Genomic DNA, 13,965 nt, shown 5'->3' with positions numbered 1-13,965 from the left:
TTGGACTCGAATTGGATCATATTCATTATTCAACCCTGCAAGAAAATCATAGACCCGCTCCTTTTCAATCATTCTCTGAAATTTGACTGTATCTCCAGTGCAGTCTGCCTGAAAGTCTTGATAGTAATCAAGTTCCTGCCATAAGCCACATAACTCAGAATAAAATTGGGAGATAGTCATTTCTCCTTGCTTAGTACCATGAATCTTATTCCGAATATCATAAATTTGGGCATCATTCCCAATCTTGGAATAAGTTAAGGACAAAGCTTTCCATATTTTTGCAGCAGTATCAATTAACAAATAGGACTTAGAGATATTAGGTTGCATCGAGTTCAGTAACCATGTCATAACAAGACAATTATTTGAGTCCCATTGAGGAAAATCTGGATCACGCTCATCAGGTTGCTTTTTATTACCAGTGACATAACCCTGCAGCCCTCTAGCCTTGATAAACAACAAACAAGACCTTGACCAAGCAAGATAGTTGGTTCCATCAAGTTTTATGGGACTAATTTGCAAGGAAGGATTATCAGAGTTAGGAATCGAGACCCTTTTACCTTCTGCCATAGTAAAGATTTATGAACCCTGAAAGAATATGAGGTACCCAAGGTTGTACACACAAGAGAGCCCAATTGATTCACCAAAAAGACCGGGTAACAGCACGGGAAGGCCGGAAGATGGTCGGAATCGTCGCCGGAGTGATCGGAGCGGCGAAGCAGTGACAGACGGTGGGTCACGCGCCAGGAAGCGCCGGGTCACGCGCCGGGAAGAGGTGGCGCGTGAGCCTCACGCGCAAGCTTTTCCGGCGTCGGAGCAGGTCGGTCGGCCGGCGGCAGTCCGGCGGTTCTTCTGGTGCCGGCGGTGAGAGAGTGAAGGGCTCCTAAATGGGTTAGTACCAAAAAAGTAAATCTAGGGTTTTGAAACCCTAAAGAGGAAAAATTGAATTTGAACCCAAAAAATCAGGAAAAAGGCTCTGATACCATGAAGATTTTTGGGAAAATTTTGAGTATTCTTGTATTTCACTCTTGATTTGTACAATATGTCTACATGGCTATTTATACACAAAGAATCATATCTAAACAGGAAGCAAATAATCAAATAATAATTACAGAGATAATTAAGGATCCTAATCAAATCAAATCAAATCTCTAGAATCAATTAGGATTAGCAAATAAGTCAACAGTAAATAATTTTTTCCTAATACGTTTAAGATCATAAAAGATCATACGTCTTTCAAAATTTTGGTTGACATAGTGCCTAGCTCCAAAAAATGGGAACAAGAGAAGAGTTATGTTCTCTTTAAAGCTACAAACAGATTATTAGATATATTGCAATACTATGAAACACCAAAGACATGCATATTATTGAATACATTGATTCCATGATCCCCCTTCCCCTAGTTCTGCTTGCTTCACCTATGATAAATAAAGTAGGAAGAGGGAGGAGAGAGAGAGAGAGAGAGAGGAAAATAGATTTTCATTATGCACTATACCATTAGTTTCATCCACTGCCTCAACCCAGTCTTCTAGAGGTAGAGGTGATGGCATTTGTGTAATTGAAGACATTTCAACTGGCCTTTCCCACTGACTCTTTCCAATGCTTTCATTGTAATAATATGTAGTACCGCTGGTGGGATCTTTAGCTTCAACCTGAATAGAAACGAACAAAACTAGCAGTAGCAGCAGCAGCATCAAAGAAGGCCATGATAACAAAATAGACTGAGAAACTTTAAGCAAAAGGATGAGAAGGAGCATAGTGCATCTAAGTTCAAATTTCAAGAGATATTTACTTCAACATACTCTACAAGGTCTAAAATGAATACATTGCCAATATATGTTATACAACAAACAAAAATCTCTCTTCTTACTAAAAGCCATTTTTCTTTTTTCAAAAAATATCTACACTTTTTTTACAGGTGCTGCAATTTTTAATTTAGGGATTTACAGTGATTAACCCTTTTTCCTTTTAGTTCAATTCTATCCTTAAACCAGCCCCCTCTTGCATTTGGCATTAAAATGGATAAAAGGCATAGTGAACAATAAGAACAGATAGCATAAAAGACAAGAGGTGAGCTATAAAATTTTATTTTATCTATATCTGTATTTTTTATTTCTTTTTTTTATTCAAAATTGATTAGAATTTTTATATTTCATTTCTTTTAATTTTTTGATAATTTAATGCTTTAATTGTGTAGTATGATTCAATCTCTTTATTTATTTTTCACTTGATTCCATTACACCTACATAATCTTTTCTTTTTATCTTTTGGAGGGGGAGTTTCTAACTTAATGATAGAGTACTCGGCTTTTAATGCGGCTTATATCTTTTACAAATTTGTAAAAGGAAAGCAATTTGTCCATACCATTAGTATAGTTTGTAAGACCACAACTGGTCTTGAAAGGAATGACCGTAAAAAAACAGTATTTCATATCAATGAAGAATTTTGAGAATGTTTCATTTTTGCCGAATCAGTTCAAACCTCATTTGAATTCTTCTTCTAACTGTATAAATTAACTAATTATAGTTTATAAAGTTCCTGTTTGTTCTATCTAAATAGACTCTATACTCCATAGTATATATATATTATCCCCATACTAATAGAATCTTTACTAGAACCTAAATTAAGAAAACCAAAACAATAAAACGTATATAATAATGTAATGAAATATAATAAAAGAAATGCAATTGTAATAACAAAATAATAAAATATATAATTTTATATTTAATAATATTTATAATTAATAATAATTATAATAATAAATAATTATAGAAAAATTAATCCATAATTGAATTATTAATTCAAAAAGATGTGTGTACTTCCTAAATTTATCTTGCTTATTTTTTCATGAACAACAAATACAAATTTAGCAAGAAAAACTATATTCTATTAAAGACAACCCCTCACGTAAATTATTTTGAATAGTTAAATCAACTATTTGTCCTTGTGGATCCAATAATAATCCTCTCATACCTACTAAATCGTGTACTTGAGATGTATTTCCTCTAGCTCCCGAAAAAAGACATTTTATGCACTAATTAACGGGATCCATAAACCTAAAGCTCAAGTTCAATTCATGTTGCAAATATTCACTTGCTACAATGGTTAAAACTAATAAGATAGCAATTACAACCTAAGAAGTAATGAGCACTTGTATATGGACTTGGAAACCTCCTATTTTCTAATAGAAATACTAGCATACTTTCACATCAGGTATATCATATAACCCCCTTAGTGTCAGTGTGTTGATGGAACACTACAGGTCATAACCATCTTTTTTTTTTCCACTTAATTTAGTACAGTATAGAAATATACCTAAACATTTTTCTCTTTTGCACGGTTTGGGAATAGTAATTGATTCCACAAATCTATGCAGATCACAAAAAAAAAGTAGTTATTACAATTACAATTTAGTTACTTATGTATCTTATCATTAATCAAGGATTTCATACATACAATACAACCCTTAGAAATTGCAAATAATCAGATTGAGGCTATAGCATCATCATTCGTTGGAATCAAAAAATATTTGTGAGATATAGGTCACAATTGTATCAATTAAACAAATTGCTTATTAGTTTTTTATTTTATTCCTCGAGTTGTCTAACAAATCTCTTAATTTGCAATCACGAGAGTATAAGTAGATGCCACAAATGATAAGTTGGTTTTTTTTTATACCTATACCACCTATTTTATTAGTGTTGTCTACAATCCATAATAATTGGTAAACAAAACATTTATATATTATGAATCTAATTATTACTAAATAAGAAGTAAACAAACAAAATAATAAGTAATAAAAATTGTATTGTACAACTTTATTCTAAAAAATTCTTTGAATTACTACATAAATCACTACAAATTAAAATTTGAAAATCATTTCTATTTTGAGAGTTTCTTTTAGTTTATTTAAAATTGATTTTAATATTTATTACAATTTATTTATTTGTATATTTTGTATACTTGTATCGTATTTGCGTTGCATTCTACTTCTACATCTAGCTTTCAATTCTTCTAGGGGCTTTGTTTAGTTTTTATTGGCTTTGACAATAGCATACATTGGATGCTATTTGGGTTTTTTATTGTATGTTGAGTTTCATAAGTTGTTCAATTGGGTTGGCTGCAGAGCAAATCTGGCTTCGGGTTTAGGTGCATAAGGGTGACGATTTTCCGTTTTCTGTCCAAAGAGTTTGTTTTCCTCTAATTATGTGATGACAGCTGTAATCAGACGATGAACAATGCCAGTGCTGCATTACCGAACATGCAGGGGCAGGGAGCAGCAGACAAATCTGACTGAGGCAGTGGAGTTGATCGCAACAAGGATATGCAGAAAGCGCATTGCAGCAGCGGCTACAGGGGCTGCATCTAATAATAACAATACTAGCAACAATAATGATAAGGACTGGCAGATAGTTATTGTTGCTGCAGTTGGGGAGAACAGGGATTCAGAGGGGGAATGGGAGTTGCTTGTGTTGGCACTACAGGTGTGGGAACGGAAAAGGAAGTAAGACTATAGGAGAGAAGCCTTGATTAATTGATTTGTTTGTGTTAGAGTGTGAATATAATCTGTATATAATTAAAGGAGATTATATAATCATAGGCTAATTGATACTATTGATTGATTGATTAAGGATTCTTAATAGTTGCCTTAACAAGGACTAGTAATCATATATAAACACAATTATTTCAATAGAGAAGACACACATACATTGCCCAATTGTTTCTTGTCTTGTCACATGGTATCAGAGTATTTGGGTTTAAAGGTCCTTTTTTTTTTCTTTTAGTTTCTCGGTAAAGAGAAACTGTTTAGTTGGGTCACTGGAATCCGGTACCCGTTTGGTCTCACCTCCAACTTTTCAAGGCGCGCAGGTGTGTTTATGGCCATTCCCTGAAGTCCGGCAGTTATCGCCGTTTGAAGGTCGGTTCGATATGTCACGCGCCAGGGCGTGGAGGAGCATGACGCTTCCGGCGAGCCTACGGTTCCTGTTACGAGGTCGCCCCGTGGTTTCCATCCAGTCTCCAGCGGCGGATCTGCCATCGGACGCTGCTGTAGTTGGGTTTCTCCTTTGTTGTGACTAAGGAAGCTCTAGATCCTAGTGTTTTAAGGCCTAATTTTGTGCCTTGAAGAATTGTGTGAAGTGAATTGGTGTTCTGTGCTAAGTTTTGGCTAAAAAGGCTTCTAATAGTAAGATCCATATTACTGAAATCATCCCATCGCCTACCAAAATTTTAAAAAAAAATCAGTTGAAAGGGTCTACTCTAGTAGCTACTATTACCGAGACAGGTAAAACTTGCATTATCTCCACTTCACACAAATGGGTCATTGATTCTGGTGTCACGGATCACATGATAAGTAATCCTCATATTTTTGCCAGCTTCCGATCTCATATATAACCTTTTCTTGTTATCATAGCTAATGGGTCAACCTATAATATTGAGAGTTGTGGGACCGTTAAACTCACTTCTTCTATTACCCTATCATCTGTGCTAAATTTACATAATCTTGCTTTTAATTTAATCTCTGTGAGTAAACTTACCAAAGACCTAAATTGTTATGTCTCACTTTTTTTTTATCATTATCTCATTCATTCAAAATCTTGTGACGAAGCAGATTATTGGTAAAGGACATGTATCTAGTGGTCTCTACATTTTGAATGCATGGGTGCCTCAGTCTATTGTCTGTTCCACTTCCACTATTGTGTCTTCGTTCGAAGCACATTATCGATTGGACATCCTTTCTTCGGTTTTGAAGAAGCCATGCCCTCAATTTCATGAGGTATCTTCACTAGAGTGTGAGTTGTATCATCTTGCAAAACATCATCGAAGCTATTTAAGTCCTAGAGTCTATAAACGAGCTGAGTCTGCTTTCGAATTAGTTCATTCGGATGTTTGGGGACCATGTCCGGTTGAGTCTAAGCGTAAACTCAGATATTTTGTCACTTTTGTGGCTAATTTTTCTAGAATGACTTGGATTTATTTTATGAAGCATCATTCGAAAGTGTTTTCTCATTTTTTTGCCTTTTATGTTGAAATCAAGATTCAATTTAATGTTTCTGTGCAAATTTTGTGAAGTGACAATGCTAAAAAATATATGTCAGAATCATTCCAAGCTTACATGACTCAAAATGGTATTTTTCACCAATCGTCATGTGTTGATACACCCGGTCAAAATGAGATAGCTTAAAGGAAGAATCGACATCTTCTTAAGACTATTCGAGCCCTGCTGTTTCAAATGCAAGTTCCTAAGCCATTCCTGATGCTACCTCTACAGCATACTTCCTCATTAATCGCATGTCTTCTCCAATACTAAATGGTGACTCCTTATAATGTCCTCTTTCCTAATAAGCCATTATTTCCTCTAGAACCACGGCTTTTTTGCAGCACTTGTTATGTTCGAGATTCATGTGACTAAACTTGATCCTAAAGCTTTGAAGTGTATTTTTTTGAGATATTCTCACCTTCAGAAGGGGTATCGATGCTACTCTCTAAATCTCAATAAATATCTAGTCTCAACAAATGTAGCCTTTTCTGAGCAAATTCTCATTTTACTACTGCACAAACCTTTACTAGTGAGGTGGAGGACGATGAGTGGCTCATCTATAGAATAACATCTGATGGTGGGAACTCCTCTAATGTGCCTTCTACTGCACAATCTGATGGTAGCATTCCTTCTAGCAGTCAGCCTTCTGATAAACCGGCAATTGTTCAAGTTTACTCTGGGAGACCAGTACCTGATGTATATGTCCACCTGCACCAAAATCTACTTCGCCATCAGATCAACTACTGAGTGACCTCGACCTTCCCGTTAGTTTTCGCAAAAGTAAACGACAATGTAAGTCTTCCTACTCTATTGCTAATTTTCTTTTTTATGATCACCTGTCTCCTTCCTCTACCTCTTTAATTGCCTCTGTAGATTCCATTTCCTTACCTAAGACAATGAAGGAGGCCCTGACCCATTCTGGATAACGTGATGCAATGCTTAAGGAAGTCAAGACTCTAAAAGAAAATCATATTTGGAAACTAGTTGATTTACCCTTGGCAAGAAAGTTATGGGTTGTAAATGGATTTTTGCTGTCAAAGTTAATCCAGATGGTTCTGTAGCAAGGCTTAAGACTCGTCTTGTCACTAAAGGCTATGCCTAAACCTATGGCCTTGACTACTCTGACACTTTTTCTCCTGTGGCCAAAATGACCTCGGTTCGCTTATTCATCTCCCTAGCTGCTTCTCATCATTAGTCTTTACATCAGTTAGATATCAAGAATGCATTTTTACATAGTGATCTCTAAGGAGGTATATATAGAGCAACCATTTGGGTTTATTCCTTAGGGGAGTATGGGAAAGTCTATCGTTTGAAGAAATCTTTGTATAGATTGAAGCAAAGTCCCCGTGATTTGGCAAGTTCAGTAAAGTTGTTCAAGAATTTAGATTGAAAAAAGCAAGTGTGACCACTCAGTATTCTATAGAAATTCAAATACTGGTATTATCCTCCTTGTTGTGTATGTCGATAACATTGTCATTACAGGAAATGATAGTGCAGGAATCTTTTCTCTCAAATCCTTCTTGCATGCGAGTTTTCATACCAAAGACTTGGATCAATTTAAGTATTTCTTAGGAGTCAAAATCTTGAGTAAAAAGGGAATTTTTCTATCTCAAAGAAAATATGTCCTTGACTTACTTGCAAAAGCTGGAAAGTTGGGAGCTAAACTCTGCAGCACAGCAATGATTCCTAATATATGTCTCACAAAAGATGATGGCGACCCCTATGATAACCCAGAGAGGTACAAGAGGTTGGTTGAAAAGTTGAACTATCTTACGGTGATGACTCGTCCAAATATTACTTTTGCAGTGAACATTGTAAGCCAGCTCATGTCTACACCTACAGTGAAACATTGGGCCACTCTAGAACAAATTCTATGTTATCTAAAAAGGAACCTTGAACTCGGTATAATCTACCATGATTATGGACATACTGCAGTTGAGTGTTTTTCAAATGCTAATTAGGCGTAATCCAAAAGTGATAGAAGGTCAACTACAGGCTACTCTGCGTTTGTTGAAAGAAACTTAGTGTCTTGGAAGAGTAATAAGCAAAATGTGGTTAGAGCCATAGCTCAATTCACTTATGAGATTCAGTGGATAAATCATCTAACGGAAGAAGTTGGTTTGGATGTTGTGTCATTAGCAAAACTTTAGTGTGATAATCAAGTTGCTCTTCACATTACTTTCAACCCAGTATACCACGAACGGACTAAGCATATTGAAGTTGATTGCCATTTCATCTGTGAGAAGATTTAAGAAAAATTAATTTTCACGAGTTATGTGAAGATAGCAGAGCAATTGGGTGATCTATTCACTAAAGCTTTAAATGGATCTTGGATAGAATATCTTTGTAACAAGTTGGACATGATAAATATCTAAGCTCCAACTTGAAAAGGAAAACATAATCTATGATATCAATTACATTAAAATAAATAAAAATAAAAATATGATATCAACCTAAAATCGAATTATAAATTTTAAGCTAACTATAAATTTGAACAAATGGCAAATAAATAAACAAAAAAAATTAAATTTTTAAGTTGATTATAAATTTTTGAAAGAAAATTATAAAATCATAATTATAATTTACTTATGAATATTATTGTAAAAATTCTAAAATAGCTTGAATTTTAGAAACTTTTATCATTTAAATTAAAGTGGTTGTGATACATCCATCAAAGTTTAGAGACGGAGAGTGAAATTTAAACATAAGATAACCTGTAAACCAATAATAATAGGTTACAGGAATTTTGATGTAACTCAAATTATAGTTAAGGGATTTTTATAACATAAATTAAAGTTAAGAGAATTCAGAGATACAGACAACTAAGTTGAGGGACGATGAAATTAATCCTCAGGTGCAAGAATGTTAATAGTTCTTTGATCTTAGAAGAAAGAAAACACAACTATAAAAAGAGACTTATACAAACAAAAACACATACCCATCCAGAAGGCAACTTTCCAATATTAACTGGTTGACTTGAACTTGTCTCCAACTTCTACAATTCAAAATTTCAAGTGTTTGAGAAGAATAAATAATAAATAAAATAAACACCAATAGTGCAAAAATCAAACATCAAGAAAACTTAAAATAGACATGCAAGTTGAGATTGCAAAATGTGATGTCAAATGGCTAACAAATTACATATGTTGTTTAAAAAAATAAAATAAAAATAAAAATGAGGCAACTAGGGGCTCAAATAAAATAAACTTACACTGTCGTCTTTTAAAGGATGGCCATTTCCTGTGTCATCTTTTAGAATACCCCTTGCTCTCAGCTTCTGTTTAAGGTACTCAGGGAGTTCCTTAGAAGCAGACTTCTTTTCTGACTCTTTATTAAGTTCTGGCCTTGAAGAACCATAATACGCACCTCCACCAGGAACACCATAGCCATTTCCAATTTCTACATGACCTGCCATAAAAGCAAGGGATTAGCACATCTTCAAACAAAATAATTGGAGTTAAATCAGATCAGTCCACGGCTGAAATTCAGATGTATATTGTTTGAATGCACCATTTAGAAAACTCAGCAATTCAAAGAAATTGCAACAAACTAAAAATTTTGTTGTTCTCTTGAATAGCCTGTGCTAAATACCACTGCGCAAAGTAACATTCCTATCTACATAGATTGGTCATATAAAAGTAAAATATATTCTCAGATCTATGCAGCAAGAGCTTATTTGGCAGCCAACACTCACCTTGATATTTTGTCACCCTTATGCATATACAAAACCCTATCCATGCATATTTGAGAAACCCACATTGCCCTCACCCTTAGATTTTCTTCCATTAAGAAGAACCATAAGGCTAGTTTCTAGCTCTTTCACGATAGCAAATTCTTCCCCTCTATGTCTAAAGGATATTGTTCCTTTCCAGCTAATTCCTCTTTGCAAAATTTGCCAAGAAAATCTTCAGTGATCAGACATGCTACATATTCTTCATGTTCAAATGAGGGAAAAAGATGTGACCATATCATATAATAACAACGAAGGCAATACATCACCAACCTTCTTCAACAGCAGCAGGCTTCCTGCGCTTTAAAGCCATTTCGGCACGATGTTCAGTGGTCATCTTCAGTAGGTGCTCCTGCAAAGAACATATTGATAAATGAAAATCTAGTAGAGAACTTACACCACTAACAGTTAAGAGATAACGATTCACATAAATGCGACTAACTATCAAGAAAATGTTTATTATCATACAAAAACATCAGCATATCACAGACCTTTAAAGCATTGGGGTCACGGCGTTCAGCAAAAATATCTGTATCATCTTTTGGAGTTGCACCTGCCTCTCTAAATACATACACAAGAACCCACATATTTAACCATCATTCTAGCAATTTTGGAATAAATGTTACCTAATAGCGAATCATCACTAACCTTTGAACTTGTAGAACTCTTTGGGTTGCAATTTCCTATCGACAACAAACCCAAAAATCGTATAAAAATATAATGGTTAAGCAGTGAAAAAGCAAGGTATAGATGATTACTTGCTCACGCAGAACGGCGTTCTGGGCTACAGAGTCAATGTCAATTTCAGTGCTGTATAGTGATGGATTATAATAAACTTGAGGCACTGGATTTTCACCCCTCTGAAACAATTCCTCGCCCATCTGTTTTCTCTTTAGACTGTGATTGAGGCTCAATTAGGGTTTTTTTACAAATTGAAGTGGAAACGAGTCAAACGAACCTCCTTGACAAGCAAGTGCTTCCTAATATTTTATAGATTGGGGTTTGCCCTTGAGAGCCACAATGACTTCATCAATCCCGTTTCGGTCTTGTTAAAGCTTTTTCAGAAACCTGTTACCCGGGAATATAATTTCGGAAATAAATGAAAACAAAAAAAAAGAATACGGGGAATATAGTAACCTGTAGATATTTAGTTCAGCGAGCATCTACCATCCATATAAACATAATTAAAAATTATTCTCTAATCTCATCATTTTTATCTTTTTTTGCGGGATATATTATCCATTTACTTTTTTTTAAATTATAATAACATATAAATTAATTATTAAAATTTTATTTTAGTTTATTTTATTTTTATAAAAAGTTAAAATATTTTTAAATATTTAATATATTTAATACGGATATAACTAAAAAATTAATAAAATAATCTTATTTAATAAAAATTATAAAATGGAGGCAGAAATGTTTTTATATAAATCGGTAATAGTAGAGGAATAAAGAATTCAGCCTATCATACCATTCCATTTCATTTTTGGATTAATTAAAAATTAAATTGTATTTTAAGATATAGTATAATAAATAAATTTATTTTTTTATTTTTAAAATTTAATATTTTAAAGAAAAATTATTATTTAATTTTTATGATATGTAAAAATTGACTAATTAATTCTTCAATTTTGAAAAATATATTAAAACATTTTTTAACATTTTAAAAAATTTATTAGACAATTTTTCCATTAATTTTTTCTATTAAATATTTTACTATTTAATTCTTATAATTTTAAAAAATTTATTAATTAATCTCTCAAATTTTTAAAAAATTTACTAATTAATCCTTTATTATATACATTTTAAACTTTTTTACAATACTTAAGAGATAAAATTAATAAAGAAACTAACTAATAGACTTTTAAAAACGTCAGATCTTTTAATATATTTTTCAAAATCAATAGACTAACTACTGAGTTTTTCTATATTATAGAAATTAAATAATAATGATCTCATATTTTAGTTCATTTATCAAAATTACATACCATTTCGTCCAAAATTTTATTAAGTCAATCATAAAAGCCTAATAAAAGAAAAAAAAATAAAATATAATTCCAAAAATACCTTTTAAATTCTCAAATTTCTAATTTATCTTGTTCTCTATTATAAAAACTTAAAGAATGTATCTAGTTATAGAAAATAGACCTATTTTCCAAAAGAATTATTTCTAACTTTTTAGAAAATTAGAAAATGTATTCATTTTAACTTTTTACTTTAATAAAAAAACAAAATCAAATTTTCTATTTTCTAAATTTTATAAAGGAATTAGAAAATATTGAAATGATTGTTTTCCATATTTTCTTTCTTATATTAGAAAATTGAAAAACGTGATTTTCCATTAGAGAATAGAAATAAAACATGGTTTTAATAATTATATAATTAAATTTATATATATGTATGCATGAATTTGTTTTCTCTTTATTTTAAAATTAATATAAAAATTAAGGTGAAAAGTATTTAAAAAATATATTTTCTATAAAGAAAAATATAATTTGATTATATTTTCTAGTTTTTCAAATTGAATATATTTCAGAATGGATATGATCTTTTACTAATGGAAGTCTCCACTAGTGGTTCATTATTGACACAAAAGGATTGTCCATTGATATTTTGAAAAATTAATTTATTTTCTATAGAAAGTGATGTCTTCTGCTAGCAATACCAATTAAAATCTGTTAGGTAATTCGTCAGTAATTTTATTTTCAAATCACAACCCTTAATTTGCATAATGCAATCTTTGTATATTATTCATATATATTCATCATTTCTATATATGCAAGAACCAAACCAATCAATATATAAATTAAAAGATTTTTAAAATTTAAAACATTTAATATATATAAAATTTATACCAAATTACATAAATTAAATAAAAAGTGTCGAATATTCGGAGCAACATAAAATATATACTAAACTAAACTAAGTTAGTGAACTCATCATTTGAATGACAGGGACATCATCACGTTGTTGTTGTAGAACTGGAGATGCAGGAGCGGATGTTTGAGTGAATAAATTTCTCTCAAATTATAAAATTAATTAACTTAATATTTATTTGATAAGATTTTAGGAAAATAAAAATTAACCATAACTGAATATATTATCAGCTTACATAAAATAGATTGGGACCTGATGTCAACAAACTCATTTGTCTTCCTTTTCTTATGTTTAGCCTTAAAAAACTCATGAATATGTGGTTCTGTTTCTAATTTTTCCCTCTATTAACAAGTATATTAAGAATAACAATTATCATGACAATAAAAAATAAATAAATAAACATTTTTATAATTATTAATATCGTCTTCTGGTGATGAATATATTGTGAAACTGATCTACAAGTGTGTCTGGAAATGCTAGATCCTATCCCTTCAGCCTCACTGCATTTATTGGTAGAAAACTTTTCACACTTCTCTTTATACTTAAAAGTGTTCCAAGTTTCCTGCCACTTCCTCAAAATAGAATCTAATATAGCTAGATTCTTTGTCTTTCCCTTTTTGATTTCATACATAAGCCCCTTATATCTGTCAGTAGCCTTTTTTTGTCGTGCAATTTTCACCAAGTTGTCAATTGCTTCATCCTATAGAAAGTATTTTCATAAAAATATTAAAATATAATATCAGTTAGTCATTTTATGTTGCACAATATGGTACAATGTACATATAATTTTATTCTCACCTTGAATTCTTGCCAATAAAATCATTCGCGTCATGTGGTACAATCTTCCAATAGTGACCTTTCGCAACCAATCACACTTTTATTATAAGAGTGATTCGACGACTACACAACTTCGATGGATACAATATATATTCACATCAATTAGTGTTTAAAGAATAACAATGCATTTAAAACTAACCAAAAATTAATTCATTCTTACACATTATTAATAAGAGAAATGGTCTGTTAGAATGATTATGTCACTTATAACAGTAGTTAAATTCGTAGGTGACCTAAAAGGATCGAGTGATACAGATGCTGATGTAAAAGTTGCTATACTAGTTGATGTTGTAGGAGAAGAGGATGCAGGATGAGATAATTGTGCATGCGATACCGAAGGTCATGTAGCTGCATTGGGATGTGGAGGAGTTGAAGCGGGATGTGGAGGAGTTGCCATGGGACGTGGAGGAGCTGCAGTGGGATGTGGAGCTGATGCAATGGAACATGGAGCTAATGGTGGACATACTGGATCATCATGAGA

General features: G+C 32.4%; 1 protein-coding gene across 2 annotated transcripts in view; it reads right to left on the bottom strand.

Moving 5' to 3' along the window:
* LOC110623411 (polyglutamine-binding protein 1) overlaps window positions 1-10,900 on the bottom strand; it is a 32,696-nt gene extending 21,796 nt beyond the window's left edge. The window contains exons 1-7 of one of the 2 annotated variants that reach the window (XM_021768350.2): window positions 10,526-10,900; window positions 10,416-10,450; window positions 10,259-10,328; window positions 10,041-10,119; window positions 9,249-9,445; window positions 8,976-9,029; window positions 1,493-1,649 (exon numbers count right to left, since the gene is read on the bottom strand). In XM_021768350.2, the coding sequence (XP_021624042.1) occupies window positions 1,493-1,649; window positions 8,976-9,029; window positions 9,249-9,445; window positions 10,041-10,119; window positions 10,259-10,328; window positions 10,416-10,450; window positions 10,526-10,648 (715 nt within the window). In that variant the 5' untranslated portion in view covers window positions 10,649-10,900. Of the gene's footprint in view, window positions 1-1,492; window positions 1,650-8,975; window positions 9,033-9,248; window positions 9,446-10,040; window positions 10,120-10,258; window positions 10,329-10,415; window positions 10,451-10,525 lie in introns of both variants that reach the window. The other variant, XM_021768349.2, reaches the window with a different exon arrangement.
* Between the last annotated feature and the right edge of the window lie 3,065 nt (window positions 10,901-13,965).

This window comes from Manihot esculenta, chromosome 9 (assembly GCF_001659605.2).
Source record: "Manihot esculenta cultivar AM560-2 chromosome 9, M.esculenta_v8, whole genome shotgun sequence".
Lineage (NCBI taxonomy): Eukaryota > Viridiplantae > Streptophyta > Magnoliopsida > Malpighiales > Euphorbiaceae > Manihot > Manihot esculenta.
This window is presented reverse-complemented; position numbering and strand designations above follow the sequence as displayed.